Genomic DNA, 17,593 nt, shown 5'->3' with positions numbered 1-17,593 from the left:
TGCAACGGGGCCGCTTACGATATCGTCTGGTCGGATGTGCAGCACAGCCAACCGGATGATATAGCAAGTGTCCGCGGGAGAGCACATAGTGGCCGAACACACTGAACCATGAGGCCGATATGACGGTTTGATTCGGCCGGAGACGGCATATCGTGTCGACATCGCTCCAGTGTGTACCCGGCTTTAGTCTTAGTATCACAGACATAGTGGGTCTCCAAACACACAGAGGGCTCTCCTGCTGTGAGTAAGAATGCAGTGGCTAATTTATGGGCGCCCAGAAAACAGTGTTTGAACAGTCCCTACATGCCTTACTTTTTTTAACCACCCCCCGTTACCGCTACATTACAAACTGCCCATACAGGAGTTTCAGTGTTCAATGTATTTCAGTCATTAGACAAATCCATATGCTATGTGTTATGTAAACCAATGTGGCTCAATGTGGAGATCGCAGATTCTGGGCCTGATTCAGCAAGGAACTCAGTTGCTTATACGCACGCAATCGGACGATTGTTGCGTTCTGCGCATGTGTATGCATCGCAGTCCGCGTGCGTGAACTTGCTATTGCAATCGGGACCCATGGCCAAGTGAATGACAGGAAGTGCCGTTTGTGGGTGGTAACGGGGGTTGGTTAGGCAAACGCAGGCGTGCCAGTGTATTGGTACGGCTTTGCATGGGCGTGCATAAATTAGCCACTGAGACACCATACGCAGTCTGAGGACTCATAACGTGCGCTGAAGTTAGCAATTCGTGAGTGAGGTCTGACCTGCCTTAACTGTGTGTATGGGTCTGATGTTACCGATTGTTTTGCTATGTTGGCCAGGTTTACGGATGTAACGGGAAGTGGGTGTCCTTATGTCAGGCTGCGATTACAATGCGAATGCAAACATTTACATATCACCGCTAATATTAGCAACTGCGTTGCGTGCTTATGAGCAGAATAGTGATCCTTGCTGAATCAGGCCATCTGTACCTAAACTTGTAACATAACAGCTAAAGGCTGAAATTGATTATGAGACTTATTTCACAGAACCAGTGTAACTACCAGAACCAGAGGCTAAATGGCCCACAACATTATTACAGCTTATGATACCACTGAACGTCCTAAGACATACGCAGTCATTCACTGTTCTTTATGTGGCTCTTCGTGTTCAGATATGCTATACCCACTTCATACTGATTGCTGTTATAATGGAGATAAGGTGTAATGGTAGTAGATGCGCACTCCAATCTAGAAAGTCGTCGTAGCGTCACAAACTGTAGTAGCCTAGACCTCACCTCCAGTCAGGGCCGGTGCTACCACACTGGAGGGCGCCGCTGAGTCCATTTAAAAAAAAAAGAAAAAAAAGAAGGATGTTTCTTTCAGTCCCAGCAGGGACTACTGATGACCAAGGCTGACTCAGGAACTCCCCCAGCCCCCGGCACTGCACTCTCACTTGTTAGGGTGGTAGAGTGAGCAGCAATGGTGGCAGCCCCTTCCTTCTCCTCCAGTTCTCTCCTTTCCTCTGGGTGACAGACTGTCACTCACCTAAGAAGTTGCGCCCCCCCTAGACAACACAAGGATTAATGGGTGGGTGTGTTGGGGGGCTTGTGTGTGTGGGTGATGGGGGCCTTGTGTGTGTGTGTTAATGAGTGCAGACAGGCTTAGTGTGTGAGGGGGTGGTGGTAGTGGATTTACTGAGTGCTGACAGCTTTAGTGTATGGGTTTAATGTGTGATAGCAGGGTGAGTGTGTGTGGGGGTTAATGGGTGCTGACATATATTGGGGTACATAAATATATATAGAGGCATGGATGTGTAGCATAATGTATTGGGGGCACAGCTGTATATAAAGAATTTGGGGCACATGTCCGGTATATGTATTAGGGGCACTGTGTGGCGTAATTCACGGCTATGTGGCATACAATACATTTGGTGTACAGCTGTGTGGCATGTATTGGGAGCACAAATGTATGGCATATTATGTATTGGGAGCACAAATGTGTGGCATATTCTCTATTGGAGACATTGCTGTGTAGCAGAATTATGAATTGGGGAGACAGATGTCTGTCATATAATGAATTGTGGCACAGATGTTTGGCATATTATGAATTGGGGGCAATGTTATGATGCACCTTAGGATTTTGGGGCTCTGCTGTGTTGCAAATTAGTTGGGGCATTTCTATATAGTATATTATGAATTTGAGAAACTGCTGTGTGGCATATTATAAATTGGCGTCACTAATGTGGCATAGTATGAATTGGAGGGAGCAGGGGCGGTGGGTGATATGTTGCCTAGGGCGCCCAGACACATTGCACCGGCCCTGCCTCCAGTAATTATTCCGTTTCAGTTGTTTATAGTCAGGGCAATAAATAACTAGCAAACCTCTGAGTCTGGTAGTATAAAAATGAATCCCAAGATAACAGAGTATGAAGGGAGGGGCACATGGAAAGAGATACAGAGGGGGATAAAGAGACTGAAAGTCACTACTCAAGGCTATGTCAATGACAGCCAGCACCAACAGCAGCTGTTGGAGATATGACTGCTTCATGAATCTTAATGACTATAGACATACACTACAAGCAGGGCAGGGACAAATCCAATCAATAGCACCATATAGCCTTTACCTCCTCCATTCACAGTGTGCAAACAACCACACTCATCCTGTGTTTGTACAGAAGGGATTTCAAATCAATGAAGACAAATAAGTTATGTCAGATGGTGCAATAAACTACTTTGCATATATCCAATACCTTACCTATTAATAATCATTGTTTCCTGAGATTGTTCTTGTATATACTTTTAGAAAATTTAGTTTTAAAATGTATTTCATTTTAGAAAATGAAATACATTTTCTAATTAATTTATGCATTGTATTGTAATGAGTGAGCACAGGTGACATCACGCCAAACTATAGGGGTATAATTGTGCCTTGAAATACTTTATAACAAATAATTACCAACAAAACTTAAATTCCTGTATTATTTGGGACAATGGGCCTGATTCAGACCCGCTCGCGAGCGCATAGTGCTCGTAAGCGGGTCGATGGTGGGTCATTGCGCACTCAGTGCGCGAGCCCCGAAGCAAGTGAGAACTTCACTTGCTCCGGGGCTCGCTACAAGACGGGGCGGCTGTCGATGTTGATCGACAGCTCCCCCCTTTTGTAGGCGGTTAGGGGGGGTGGCTGGACAAACGGAGGCGTTCCCGAAGGAACGCCTGCCGTTTGTGGGCAGCCCCACTGATATCACACGTGTTGTCAGTAGTGGACTTCCTGCTCTATTAGAGCAGGAAGTCCACTCGGGCTTGCGAGACCTGAGACCCTACCACAAGGGTCCCCTCGCAAGCCTGATGGTTGCGATAATCACGACCATCACCAGGCCGCCTGCTAAAGCTGTAGGTGGTCACCCACAGCTTAGTGAGCGGCCTGGAGGCCGGGTTTAAAAAGAAAAAAAAAACGCCCTGATACAGAGCATGCGTTCGCAAATAGCGAGCGCCTCTGAATCAGGGCCAATGTTTGATTGAAACATGGGTACTTGTGTACTTTACGGACTCATTGCAGAGAGAACCCAATGAATGTTTTAAATGGTACTTCTGTATTTTACGTACACAGGTACTGAAAGTTGTCCCCACCTAAAGAAGAAAATTGTCCACTTGCAGGATCACTGTGCTCGCAACGCTTCGGGCTCGGTGGCTCGCCACAAGGTTATATTCCCCCTCTTTGCCCACTTGAATGGTAGGGAATGACGCTGGACATTGACTGATGACGTCAGGGTCCTCTCCATGAAGGGGATTTAGACATTACCATGATTGATAATAATAATCAGTGTAGGACACTTGGGTTCTCTCTGCAATGAGTCTGTAAAGTACACAGGTACCGAAACATGTATACTTTATTTGCATAAAAATATATTTAGTAAAAAAAACAAAGAAAACAGACGTCATGCATACAAGCACACAATCCAAGCACAATATTAGACATATTGTAGAAGATATTCTATACTTGGGGTAATTAATGTAAAGGAGCCTCTGAGCATCACATGCACTGTGCAGATATATACAGCATGGCTGAGCGCATGGATCCGCTCTATATAACACAGGGTGACGTCATCCCATAGTGTGGTAATTGCTTTGCTCAGGAGGAGTGACGCAGCGGCGCTGCTGAGGAAGGGGATGGAGCACTGCTGCTCAGCTGCTGTCTGCACAACGCTGTGACATCAGAGTAATAACACAGGCTCCGGTGTACATAGAGTGCGTCTTTCCCAGGGAAATCTGCATGGTTGTCCATCCTCCTCCCATTCTGCTGTGTGGTGTAGCATCTGTGGGTAGCAGTGTGCTCCCATCCTGTGGACAGAGGGAAGCTCAGCTAAGGGCTCCCACAGTCACTGCACACAGGACAAACACAGGAGCTGCAGGACGCACTGTCACACCTATCTGTGGCCTCACACACGTGGGGTGAATGAGGTTGATGTTACTGTGCTGCACTTGGAGTGAGGAACACATGGGAGAAGAAGAAGGTGAGACAAGAAGATGATCATCATTATTAGTATTATATAATTATTATTGCTGTATGTTGCAGATCTGTTGTATGCATTAAGGGCTCTGTTTTGTCTCCTATGAGGGTGGATGTACAGTATGTGGCAGTAGGTACAGTATAATGGGGACTGCTGCAGTGTATGGAGTTCCCAGTACTGTACATACAGTAGTAGTTGGTGCACGATGTGCATTGTTGCAGCTGCAGGGTGTCCTGGGAGATATAGGGGTACGCTGACAGGTTATGCATGATATTTGGCTATGGTTGCTAACCCGTATGGGAAATGCTTGTGAAACAGAACATATTCTCTAGTGGTGCCTGAGACATGAGATGTACTGGGATAAATTACTTGTGTGATGCATTGTATGAAAATATGGTTCAGCAAATTATATTCTATAGATGTGGGAGGGTGATAGATGCATTGCTGTTATTTTTAAAAAGGGAGTTAAGGTAAAGTGGTGAAAGTAATTGTAAAGTAAGTGCCTATAATTCCAGGCTTTTAAAGTGGGTGTATGGATATTGGTAGTTTGGTGCTGGGACAGGATGTACTGTACAAGTACTGGTACAATCTCAGTGCCTACTGTACAGTAAGATAGCGTTGGATTATATGATGGCCAGTAACACTTGCAGTAAATAAATGGTTGTTGACGAATATAAGTGTTTTTGTGTTCGCTTGTTGTTGGTACTGTTCATGGTGAATGATGGTACAGTACATGTTGATGTTAGTACTGTCAGTGGTGACAGTTAGTTCTTTTTGTAGAGGAATGGATACACTAGTACAGTGGTTCGCAAACTTTTTCGAATCACGGCGCCCTAGAGTATCAGCATGTTTTCCATGGCACCCCTGGGCCTAAAGTTTTCTTATTGAGATATTCAGCAAAAATGAAATGAAGTAAATTGTGATTATAAGTCACCCTTAGGTAGTGGGTGACAGGGCTGTGCATCTTTTTGTCCATAATTTTTTGTTTGGCAGTCATTAGCACTGGGTTTGACTATCATACTGACTAAAATCATTTTATTTGGTACTGGAACACCAATATGAGGCACCCCTGCAAGAGCACTGAGGCACCCCAGGGGTCTGCAGCACCCAGTTTGGGAACCACTGCACTAGTGACTAGATTGTGACAGATGCTGTCAGTGTCGGTTGTGCAATGGATATTTACTGGCGCTATGAGCGTGGTTATGGTGGATGTTAGCAGTTGCTATGGGTGTTGGTATGGTGTCTGGTGACAGTTGCTCTGAGTGTTTTGTACATTGGATGGTGACAGTTGCTGTGTGAAATGTGCTATGGGTGCTTATACAGTGGATGGTGTCAATTGTCCTGAATGTTGGTACAGTGGATGGTGACATTTGCTGTGAGTGTTGGTATTGTGACAAGTGCTGTGAGCGTTAGGATTGTAACAACTAACAAGTGCTGTGAGTGTTGGTACAGTGGATGGTTACAGGTGCTGTGAGTGTTGGTATTGTGTATGATGACAGTTGCTGTAAGTGTTGGTACAGTGGGTGGCTACAGATGTGAGTGTTGGTATTTTGTATGGTGATAGTAGCTGTGAGTGTTGGTACTGTGGATGGTGACAGTAGCTGTGAGTATTGGTATTGTCTATTGTGACTGTAGTACTGTGAGTGTTAGTATTGTGTATGGTAACAAGTGCTGTGAGTGTATGGTACAGTGGATGGTTACAGGTGCTGTGAGTGTTAGTATTGTGCATGGTGACAATTGCTGTAAGTGTTGGTACAATGGGTGGCTACAGATGTGAGTGTTGGTATTGTGTATGAGTGTTGGTATTGTGTATGGTGACAGGTGCTGAGAGTATTGGTACAGTGGAAGGTGACAGGTGCTGTGAGTATTGGTACAGTGGATGGTGACATTTGTTGTGAGTGTTGGTACAGTGGATGGTGACAGTTGTTGTAGTGTTGTTACAGTACGTAATGTTACTACAGTTAATTGTGACTGTAGTTACGGTGGATAATGACAGGTACTGTGTCATTGGTAAGGTAGATGGGGACAGGTATTGTGAGTGTTGGTTACAGGTGCATGCTCTTACAGTGAATGACACTGAATATTATTACAGTAGATGGGGACAGTTGTTGCTGTTGATACAGTGGATGTTGAGAGGATATGTTGATGGTATCACGGTGGATGGTATTAGTGCTGTGCTGTGTTAATACTGTAGAAGATGGAGATGATATCAGGTGCTTTCAGTGTTGATACAATGAATCTTAACAAGTGCTGTGGGTGATAGTGCAGTCATTGGTAATTGGTAAAGTGAGTGTGTATTGTGATAGGTGTTCGTATAGGGATGTAGTCGGCATCCCGGCGTGCGGCATGCCGACGGTCCAAATACCGGCGACGAAATCCTGACAGATCGGGATCCTGGCACCAGTATCCCAACCGTTGGCATCCCGAAGGTAAGTATCGGGGTGTTAGGGGGAGGTTAGAGTTAGCTAGCGGGGTTAGGGTTAGGCATTAAGGGGAGGGTTAGGGTTAGGCACCAGGCAGGGAGTGTTAGGATTAGGGTAGGGGTAGGTTAGGTTTAGGCACTAGGGGGGGAGGTTAGGTTTAGGCATCGGGGAGGGGATCTTAGGTTTAGGGTGCGGGGAGGGGGAAGTTAGGTTTAGGCACTAGGAAGGGGGGGTTAGGTTTAGGCACCGGGGAGGGAGGGTTAGGGTAGGGGTTAGGGTATGGGTAGGGAAAATAATTACGTGCCTTCCTATGGGTGTTGGGATTCTGGCTGACGGGTTGCCGCTGTTGGTATTCTGAAACAGTGGCATCCCAACAGCCGGGATTTCATACTCAACCCGTTTGTATAATATATGGTGATGAATAGAGTTGATACCGGCACAGTTGATTTTAACCTATTCTCTGAGTATTGACACAGTGGTCCGTGACAGGTCTGTGAGTATTGCAAAAGTGGATGGTGACATGTGCTGTGGATGCTGACAAATGCTTTTAAAGCTATTACAATAAATGTCGCTAAATATTTTTTACATTGGATGCTGACCTACAGTGGATGGTTTGGGGTTTGAGTGTTGGTACAGTGGGTGGAAACAAGTGCTGTGTATAGTGCTACAATGGATCGTGACAGGTTCAGTGGGTGTTGATAAAAATGAATGTGGTAGCTGTTGGTATGATATATGGTGATTGGTGTAGTTGGTGCTGGTACACTGAATGGTAACAGGTGCTCTGGGTTTTGGTAGATGCTTTGGGTGTTGTTACCATGGATGGTAACAGATGTTCTGGGTGATGGTACTGTGGATGGTATCATGCCCTGGTGTTAATACTATGGATGGTAACACATTCTTTGGCTCTGGGTGTTGATACTATGCATGGTAACAGATGCTCTGGGTGTTGGTACAATAGATGGTGACATGCGATGGGGGTTGGTACTATGGAATGGTGACAGATGCTCATGGTGTTGGTACAATGAATGGTAACATATGCTCTGGGTGTTGGTACTATCCATGGATGACAGACACTCTGTGTTTTGGTACTGAGGGTGGTAACAGATGTTCTGGGTGTTGCTTCTGTGTTTGGTAACAGATGCTTTGGGTGTTGGTACTGTGGATGGTAACAGATGCTTTGGGTGTTGGTACTGTGGATGGTAACAGATGCTCTGGGTGTTGGTACTATCCATGGATGACAGACACTCTGTGTTTTGGTACTGAGGATGGTAACAGATATTCTGGGTGTTGCTTCTGTGTTTGGTAACAGATGCTTTGGGTGTTGGTACTGTGGATGGTAACAGATGCTCTGGATGTTTGTACTGTGGACGGTAACAGAGCACAGTACCAACACCCAGAGCATCTGTTACCACAACCTATATGTCGACATTGGTAAATTGTTAACATTTAACATGAATGTCGGCATATTGGTTGTCGACTGAAAGTCCATGTTGGCATTCTGACCGGATACCTGATGGTTTATATACAGTATTGGATACATGTATTGATATTCGATGCTGGCACTGTTAACCGCAGTGAATGAAAATGATGTACAGTATGTAGATATTACCTACAGGTCTTTGCTTGGCATAAATATCAAGTGGGTTTTGGAGTCGTACTGTATGCTTGGTATACAGTAGTCATAGTGGTACAATTGTGTACAATGTGTCAGTACAGTAGATAATAGTGACTGCAGCCCAACTAGTCACTGTACTTGACAATGGATACTGTTTGGAGGTTTGTGATGCTGACTGAATTACTGGTATGTGTTACAGGTTGAGTGTCCCATATCCAAAATGCTTGGGACCAGGGGTATTTTGGATATCGGAATATTCCGTATTTTGGAATATTTGCATACCATAATGAGATATCTTGGGAATGGGACCCAAATTTAAACACAGAATGCATTTGTGTTTCATATACACCTTATACACAGCCTGCAGATAATTTTATACAATATTCTCAATAATTATGTTGCTCAAACAAAGTTTGTGTACATACATGAAATTAATTTATGTTTCATATACACCTTATACACACAGCCTGAAGGTAATGTTATACAATATTTTTAATAATTTTGTGCCTTAAACAAATTGTGTACATTGAACCATCAAAAAGCAAAGGTTTCACTATCTTCGTCATGCTAAAAATATTCCGTATTTCGGAATATTTGGATAAGGGAGACTCAACCTGTATGTGTTTGTAATGTACTTAATTTGAGGTTTCAAAAGTACAAATGATATATTTAGATAATATTATTTGTTTCTGTGTATTGTATTGCTGTCCTGAGTGTTTCTACTGTTTTTTTATTTTCCTTTTTAGTGTAGTGTCACATTGTTATGATAGAAAACAAATACCGTATATACTCGAGTATAAGTCGACCCGAATATAAGCCGAGGTACCTACTTTTACCCCAAAAAACTGGGAAAACTTACTGACTCGAGTATAAGCCTAGTGTGGGAAATGGCAGCAGCTGGTAGTGCCCCCAGTAGTAATTCCCCCTGGTTGTGCCCCCAGTAGTAATCCCTCCTGGTAGTGCCCCCAGTGGTAATCCCCCCTTTCAGTGCCTCCAGTAGTAATCCCCCCTGGTAGTACCCCCAGTAGTAATCCCCCCTTTTAGTGCCCCCTGTAGTAATCCCCCACTGGTAGTGCCCCCTGTAGTAATCCTCCCCTGGTAGTTCCCCCAGTGGTAATCCCCCCTTTTAGTGCCCCCTGTAGTAATCCCCCCTTTTAGTGCCCCCTGTAGTAATCCCCCCCTGTAGTAATCCCCCCCCTGGTAGTGCCCCCTGTAGTAATCCCCCCCTTGTAGTTCCCCCAGTGGTAATCCCCCCTTTTAGTGCCCCCTGTAGTAATCGCCCCCTGATAATGCCCCTTGGTAGTGCCCCCTGTAGTAATCGCCCCCTGGTAGTGCCCCCTGATAATGCCCCCTGGTAGTGCCCCCTGTAGTCCCCCCCCTAGTAGAGAGAGACGTGAAAAGAATAAAAAAAAAATAAACACTTACCTTAAACTCCCACTCCTGGTCCCGCCGCTGTCCACTCCTCCGGCCGCTTTGCATGGGAGAGACGTCGTCATGACAACGCGTCTCCCATCACCCACTGCGGGAGCCGGAAGATGGCTCCCGCAGTGGGAGCAGCAGCAGCCGCTGAGAGTCTGACAGACTCTCAGCGGCTGCTGATTACACCAAACATGCAGCTGCCGGCTCCGGCGGCTGTGTGTTTGGCAGTGTGTAGCGCTGACCGAACTCCGTCAGGTCAGCGCTACACTTGACTCGAGTATAAGCCGAGGGGGTACTTTTGCAGCACATTTTTTGTGCTGAAAAACTCGGCTTATACTCGAGTATATACGGTAGCTCCATATTGGGGTACTGATGTGATAAAAAAATATATGGATGTTTATTATAGACACTGTAAATTGTTATGTACTAATTTTTAATCAGTGACTTTTGTTATAGAGTGAATGTGTAGGCGTTATTTATTCGTGACGGTTTTCGACAGTTTGGGGAAAAAAATACAAGTTTATGAAAATGTTTTTTTTTTTTTTTTACGGCTTAGAATGTACCTTAGCCTAAAATCATTCTAGAAGTGGCATTAAATAGTTTTATTTAAAAAAATATATATTTTGAATCATTTAAAACACCTCCTAACCCTAAACATTATATAAATCACATATAAAGGCGATCTTGACCTACTGTGGAATGTTTTTTGTTTGTTTTTTACCTGAAAGCTCCACTATCCCAGTCCCATCCCTGGACCCACGGCAGTCTATTATTTGGTTAATGCCATTATTGCCTACACTCAATACATTCATTAATTTTGTATCTGATCAGTACCCACCCACGATGGCGATTGGATAGCTGCAGTGCTTTATCCAATCAGCTTCAATGGACATCCTTGGCGTTATATTGAGTTACATTGCCAGGAGCGTGTGGTAATTTCTTCAAAGATGTTTCTGCAGCCAGTTATATAAATATATATACGCTATGTTTCTTTCCCTCGTCCTTGCAGAGAAGTCTCCTTTAATGCCAGTGCAATTTAATGTCAGTAGTTTACTAAGAAAGATGGTCTAGTCCTCTAAATTCAGGTAGACAGGTAGCTAAAGGCACTCGGAAATACATCAAGGCAATGTGTACATTGAAATTAGTGACTGCTGTACAAGACCACTGTTTCCTGCACTAAGTAATCATTTTTCATAGACATTTATACATTAGTTAAAGATGTATCAATCCAGCGACAGGCGTCTCACAAAAAGTGCACATGCAAAATTTAAATAAATATAAGTGAAATATATATGTAATATAAAAATTATTAAAAAATGAAGACAAAGATACTGATAGTAATTAATATATAAATAAATAACACAGATTGTAATAGAATACATGAAAAACCAGGGGATAAAAAATACCGGCCTATGGCTGTATCTCTGGATACCTTGGTTACTAGAAATAAAGTGCAAAATAGTGCTTAATTAATTTTAAAAAACATACACATATGCTTAAAAATTAATGCACATAGCAGCAAGAGGTACCATTAGTTAATTCATGTCTAAATGTACAACCAATTTCAACAAATAAAAGAGGATGAACATATAATATAATAAAAAATGAGACTAGACACAAAAAGGTTTTTAGCTAAAAATGACCAGAAGGTTAAAAATAGCTTATCTTGATAGCTCATTCAAGGCAAGTTCAGTTTTTTCACAACTCGTTTCATCCAATGGGACTTTTTCAAGGGAACTATTTGCACTTTATTTCTAGTAACCATAGTATCCAGAGATACAGCCATAGGCCGGTATTTTTTATCCCCTGATTTTTCATGTATTCTATTACAATCTGTATGTGTGATTTATTTATATATTAATTACTATCAGTATCTTTGTCTTAATTTTTGAATAATTTTTATATTGCATATATATTTCACTTATGTTTATTAAATTTTGCACGTGCACTTTTTGTGAGACGCCTGTGGCTGGATTGATACATCTTTATCTATTTGTTATTTAGGACTTACGCCCTGGTCCTATTACTTCTATCTAGCTGACACCTTTGGTAGAGCGTCCCTCTATATATTGTTTACACATCTTTACATTCATTATAATATATTCACATATATAGGTATCACTTGGTTGGCACCATCACCATCACATTGTACTATATTTATACATTAGTATATTGATTTATAGATATTCCAAATTTATTTGTAAACCAATTATTCAGACTGATCTGAAAGTAGACTGAAATAGAAGGAAACCACTTGCTTACTGGTATGATTCTGTCACGTTGGTATATTTAATATGTGGCAATAAAATAGATGTTCTATCACATCTTATCGCGATACTCAGCTTCTCAGCTGGCTCGGCCATAGTAGTAAGTAGTAGTAGAGCTTAACTTACTGCTTTGACAAGCCAGTCTATGCACATGCTGATTTATGTATGTGCAGCGGAACTGAAATCCCAGACTTTGGTTTTCAGTACTCCATTTGTAGTAAAAAAAAATACAAAAATAAATAAATATATAAAAATATGGAAATATAATTAATAAGTATTGGCTAAAGAAAAAATGTATTACTCAATTATCAATGCATTTTTTGTATTTATTTTCTTCTGTTATCGCTAATATGAGTCCCTTGATGACCTCTGATGTCTGCTACATTATAGAGCTCTAAACGTGCCCATCCACTAGACGATTAAGTTGAGCGATTGAACTATAACAATATCATTATCGTTCAATCGTTTGCAAAAATGTCTAAAACGACCAGCGATGCGCGCTCCCGCTGATCGATAAGACATCTATCATCGGGCAAACATGCTGGACAATCTGACAATATCGTCAGGTTCAGCATGTTTCCAGATGATTGATGACCCTGCACTGAACGACTGCTCGCTCAGTGCAGGCTCATTGCAGACTGACAAACGACTGCACGATTACAATGTCATAATCGTGCAGTCATTTTCATGTCTTTAAGTGGATGGGCACCTTTAAGGTGCATACACACGGTCAGATTTTTTTCAGATCTGAACGATAACGATTTTAAAAATCGTTCAATTGTTCATATTTGAAAGAAAAATCTGACATGTGGGCAACAATGAACGATGAACGATGCGAGTTCCCGTTTGTCAGACAACAATATCTGACATCTGATGTGTTTGCAGTCAGATTTGGTCGACTTCATTAATTTTAATAATACAGGCTGAAATCGTTCAATCGTTTGCAAGTCTTTCAATCGTTCATCTGACATATCTGACCGTGTGTATGCAGCAATTGTTTCACTCATATCAGTGACAGTCCTACCCAGTGTTTCCACTTTCACATTTCCGCACATCTTGGTCACTAGCTTTTTTTTGTTTTTTTCTGGTCAAAATTCTGTGTAAATTCCATTTGACACTTAAAATGCTCTAGTACATACATAACATGAAACATAACAATACTAAGCCCAGAACAAAAAAACAAAGCTGAAAAGGTAATTTTACCCGATTTCAGGGGAGATTTTGTCCTGAATATGGTCAATTTCCCCTTTAAACGGAAAAATATCTGTAAGTGGAAGGACTGGTTCTTCCCCTTAGTAGCATAAATATGACTGAAAGATATTCATGTGTCAATTATCATACATGACACGTCCCCTTAATGACATGTCAGTGCTGTGTGCATTCGTAAGTATTTACAGCCACTAAATGAAAAGACTGACGCTGTAAATTGGCACCACTAGCTCTTTGAGTACTAAAGATCAAAGGACATTTTGTTACTTCGGAATTTCTGGCTAAAATGACATTTTATATCATGTAAATATTCTCTTTCCAATACAAGGTCAACTTCTCAGCCTGGTTTTCATCAACACACTGTAACACATCAATTATAGTCACGTGACAAGTTGCCTATCAATATGGAAGGTGCAGTAATGGACGATATTTGATATCTAAGTTCTGTTTGTGGGAAATATACTTAACTACACACAGCAGACGTCCTGTCAGAAATCCCACAGTAGCCAGGCTTTTAGACCCTGTTTAGGTAAATAACAGAGAAATGACTCTCAGCTGGGCAGTGTAGAGGTGCTGATTCTGAGATTTGCTTTATTTATTTGGATCATGCGATTTTTCACACTGCACATAATAGTCAATCATTCCCAACTTTGAGCAGCTCTGCATCTCCACCACATCACCACTAGGGGCAGAGTTTATTATAGGGCTGGTGTAAATGTGCACTAATAGCAATGACGATTACTCTAAAACTGGATGGATATGGGTGCCCTGGCCGCATAGATGCAGCCTTCTCTAAATACGGATGAAGATCCACTTTTATTTCAGAGCACTTAATTTGATCCAATATACTGTAAGAAGACAATATAAAACTCATACATAATATACAGTGGCTATAAATCTCAAGGGGGTGATTACCTGTTATAGGCTCTGTATTTGTGAATGTCCCTGCATTAATTGCACTTGAGACATTGCACTGTGATAGCTGCATAGACGGCCATTTCAGACTGACTGCAGTGTTTTTCAGGGCCTTATGTGGTATCATTCATTTAACGTCCGTGAATTAAATTCCCAGCACAGAAACCAATTAAAGCTGTTAAAACCTGGGGGGTGTCAGTAGAAATGGTATAGAGCTAGTGCTATAGCCTTGCAAGTATTATCCATGCATGAGGAACATGTTTCCACTCAGAGGCGGATTTAGACCTCACGGTGCAAGACACCGATTTAGGGCCCCCCTTCCTCAAACAATCCATAACACTATATTTTCATTTCTGATTTATTCGCCTTACATTATTTGTCATTTTTCCTCCTTACATTCAACTTTTTAAACCTTTAAACATTACTGACATTACAAGCATTAAAAAGGAACATAAAAACACAGTGTAAATACAAATAATTTATTAAGCTCAGGGGTGCTGAACACAGAGGACGACACATCTGTGCACACCAAAGCTCGTTGCTACACATTTTGGTGCCCTGTGTACATAAAGAGCATTGGTGCCACTATCTGTAATTGAAGCAGGGAGAGCGTGCACCAGAAAAAAGAGGTGTGTTCTCACTGGGAATGGGCATGACCACACAATAGTACCCCCAAATCAAAATATCCTACACAATAGTGTCCCTTAGTCACATTATACCACACAATAGTGCCCCTGAAACTCATTACACTACACAGTAGTGTGCCTTAATCACAGTACACCACACAGTAGTGCTCCTTATTCACGTTACACCACACAGTAGTGCCCTTTCACGTTATGCCACATAGAGCCTATTTACATTAAGCCACACAGTAGTACTCTTAATGCACATTATGCCGTGCAGTTGTAGTGCCCCTTATACATTATGCCACACATAGTAATGCCTTTTACACATTATGCTACACAGTAATGCCCTTTACACATTATGCCACACAGTAATGCCCCTGACACATATGCCACACACAGTAATGCCCATTATAACATTATGCCACACAGTAATTCCCCTTATAACATTATGCCACACAATAATGTCCCTTACACATTATGCCACACTCAGTGTGGCATAATGTATGGATAATTGGTCGCTAGCAATTGCCGCTGGTCATCCATGCTGCACATCAAACCTAGCAATATCGCTAGCGATTTTGTGCTTATTGTGCAGGGTATATGGCAAACCAGACGACAAACGATATATTGGACCGATTTGACATCACCTTCATGCCACACCCTGGTCCTCCCATTGCCCTTCGCCATTTCTCTGTATGCTGGACCCCATGCAGAGCGTACAGGTATTCTTCATCAGTGAAAGCATTTTGTTCCTCAGCGTCAGTAGCAGCACCTCATTTTTTAAATGTTCAGCCATTCAAATTTCCAGGGGATCCTAACGACAGTTGTTCTAGTGAACGTTCGGTCGTTCACAAGATTGCAGTGCGTGTATGCTCAATATCACTTGTTCTGGGCTCAAAGGAAATCGTCTGTACAGTTGGAACAATTGCTGATCGCTCCAGTGTATACCCAGTTTTACTCTGCACGCTGAACACCTTTTTATGGTTTCTTAACATTATAACAGGTTTTAAAGGTCTTCAAAATAAAATTTTTAGTGTAAAGCTGCCCACACACATAGCGATATTTTACCCGATCTGGCCAATTCCGACACATTGGAACGACAGATCGTCTAAAATATGGCCAAATCCTGAGTAAATCGTGAGTCCCCACTCATGATCATGATGCGATGCGCGTCCCCGCTGGTCGCACATTGCATCTTCAGATCTGCCGTGCTGTAGATCTGACAATCTACCGGTAGGAGGCGATGCACTGTGAAAGTCTGGATGCAGGAGAGATCGTATGAAGATTGGACACCAAATGGTGTGGAGATCGTGTGCAGAGCTGCCGGGGAGAGTTTCAAGGGAAATCGTACACATCGGCTGATCGTGTGCTCATCGCTATGTGTGTGGGCACCTTAACCGTCTTCGTTACTGTTATCAAGTGACACAGAACATCATAGAATACCATGCATCCCTGTAGAGTGTTACAGATCACTGCAATAGAGCGATTCAGGACCTAACAGGCAGCATATGGTATAACAGAACATTATAGATTGCCACTAACATCAGAAGACAGCATAAGGTGTCACAGATGCATTATAGATTGATAGCCATGTGGTATCAGAGGGCAGAAGACAGTATAATTACTATCTCACTGCAACAGATGTCTACTGATGCCTACTGTCTTGTGAACATTTAGCAGAGGGATTAGTGATCCCTACAATTGCAGAAGAAATACCAATTTTTTTCTTGTTTTGCTCCTTTGTGATCCAAGAGCAGAACAAAGGTCACACCAGCATATATTTATAACCCGCAGACACAGCTATGTTTAGAATTTATGAGGCCCCGGGCACCGTGGGAAAATGCAACAACATATATATTTAATTCTACACTTTATATGTTCATGCTGCTTCATCCAACACCCTATTCTGTATTATATTGCCTGGGAAGACAGGCCTTAATAATGTCCAAACAGTTAAACAAAAAAAAGAGAGATTTCAACGGATACTGAAACATAACTTTTATCGACAAATGAAAACGCTAGGGACGTGGGGGCGATGGATCGTACGTGGGATCGTATGTACATCGTGTGTCAAAAAGCACCAAATCATGCGGCCGGGACTGCCAGGGAGCTGCCGAGGAGTTCAAGGGAAATCGTATGATGAATCACATCATATGCTGGTTGTACTAGTGTATAGCCAGCATTAGTCATATAGGCCAGCACCAATGTCCCCTTCAACATACCAGCATCATACCTCATAAAATTGAAACAGTCTTTTTCATATGTTTTTCAGGTTATTTTTGTACAGTATTGTACAGATGTATCCAACTGTTAACACAGTAGATATTGCAAATGCATTACTTTACTATCGGTGCACACAGCAGTTCCTGTGATGGGAACTGTGGTGTACAGTACTTCAATTTATCAAGCTCTGAAATGTTTTTTTTTTCCGGAGCTTGAACTTCACAGCTAAAGCCATTGGTGATAGCAGGCGTATTATCGAAGACTACAGAATAAAGAGGGATCTTTCCAGATCCCTCTCCTTTGTCGCTGCAGCTCCTCCCCCAAAAGAGCCCAGACTTTACCCAGTGCTTGTGCTGCACCCACAAACCTCAGAACTATGGAGCTCATTCAGACCCAGATGCTAAGCTGC

The 17,593-nt window shown here is 42.5% G+C and overlaps 1 protein-coding gene across 1 annotated transcript in view; it reads left to right on the top strand.

The window, feature by feature from the left end:
- Positions 1-4,146: 4,146 nt before the first annotated feature.
- Positions 4,147-17,593, top strand: part of LIMK1 (LIM domain kinase 1) — a 132,543-nt gene continuing 119,096 nt past the window's right edge. Inside the window, exon 1 of the mRNA XM_088454112.1 lies at positions 4,147-4,490. Coding sequence (XP_088310238.1) covers positions 4,433-4,490 — 58 coding nt within the window. The 5' untranslated portion in view covers positions 4,147-4,432. The remainder of the gene's footprint in view (positions 4,491-17,593) is intronic.

Source organism: Taudactylus pleione, unplaced genomic scaffold (genome assembly GCF_031769625.1).
Source record: "Taudactylus pleione unplaced genomic scaffold, aTauple2 ptg000040l, whole genome shotgun sequence".
Taxonomy (NCBI): Eukaryota; Metazoa; Chordata; class Amphibia; order Anura; family Myobatrachidae; genus Taudactylus; species Taudactylus pleione.
The sequence above is the reverse complement of the archived record's forward strand: the minus strand, read 5'-3'. Positions and strand labels throughout refer to the sequence as shown.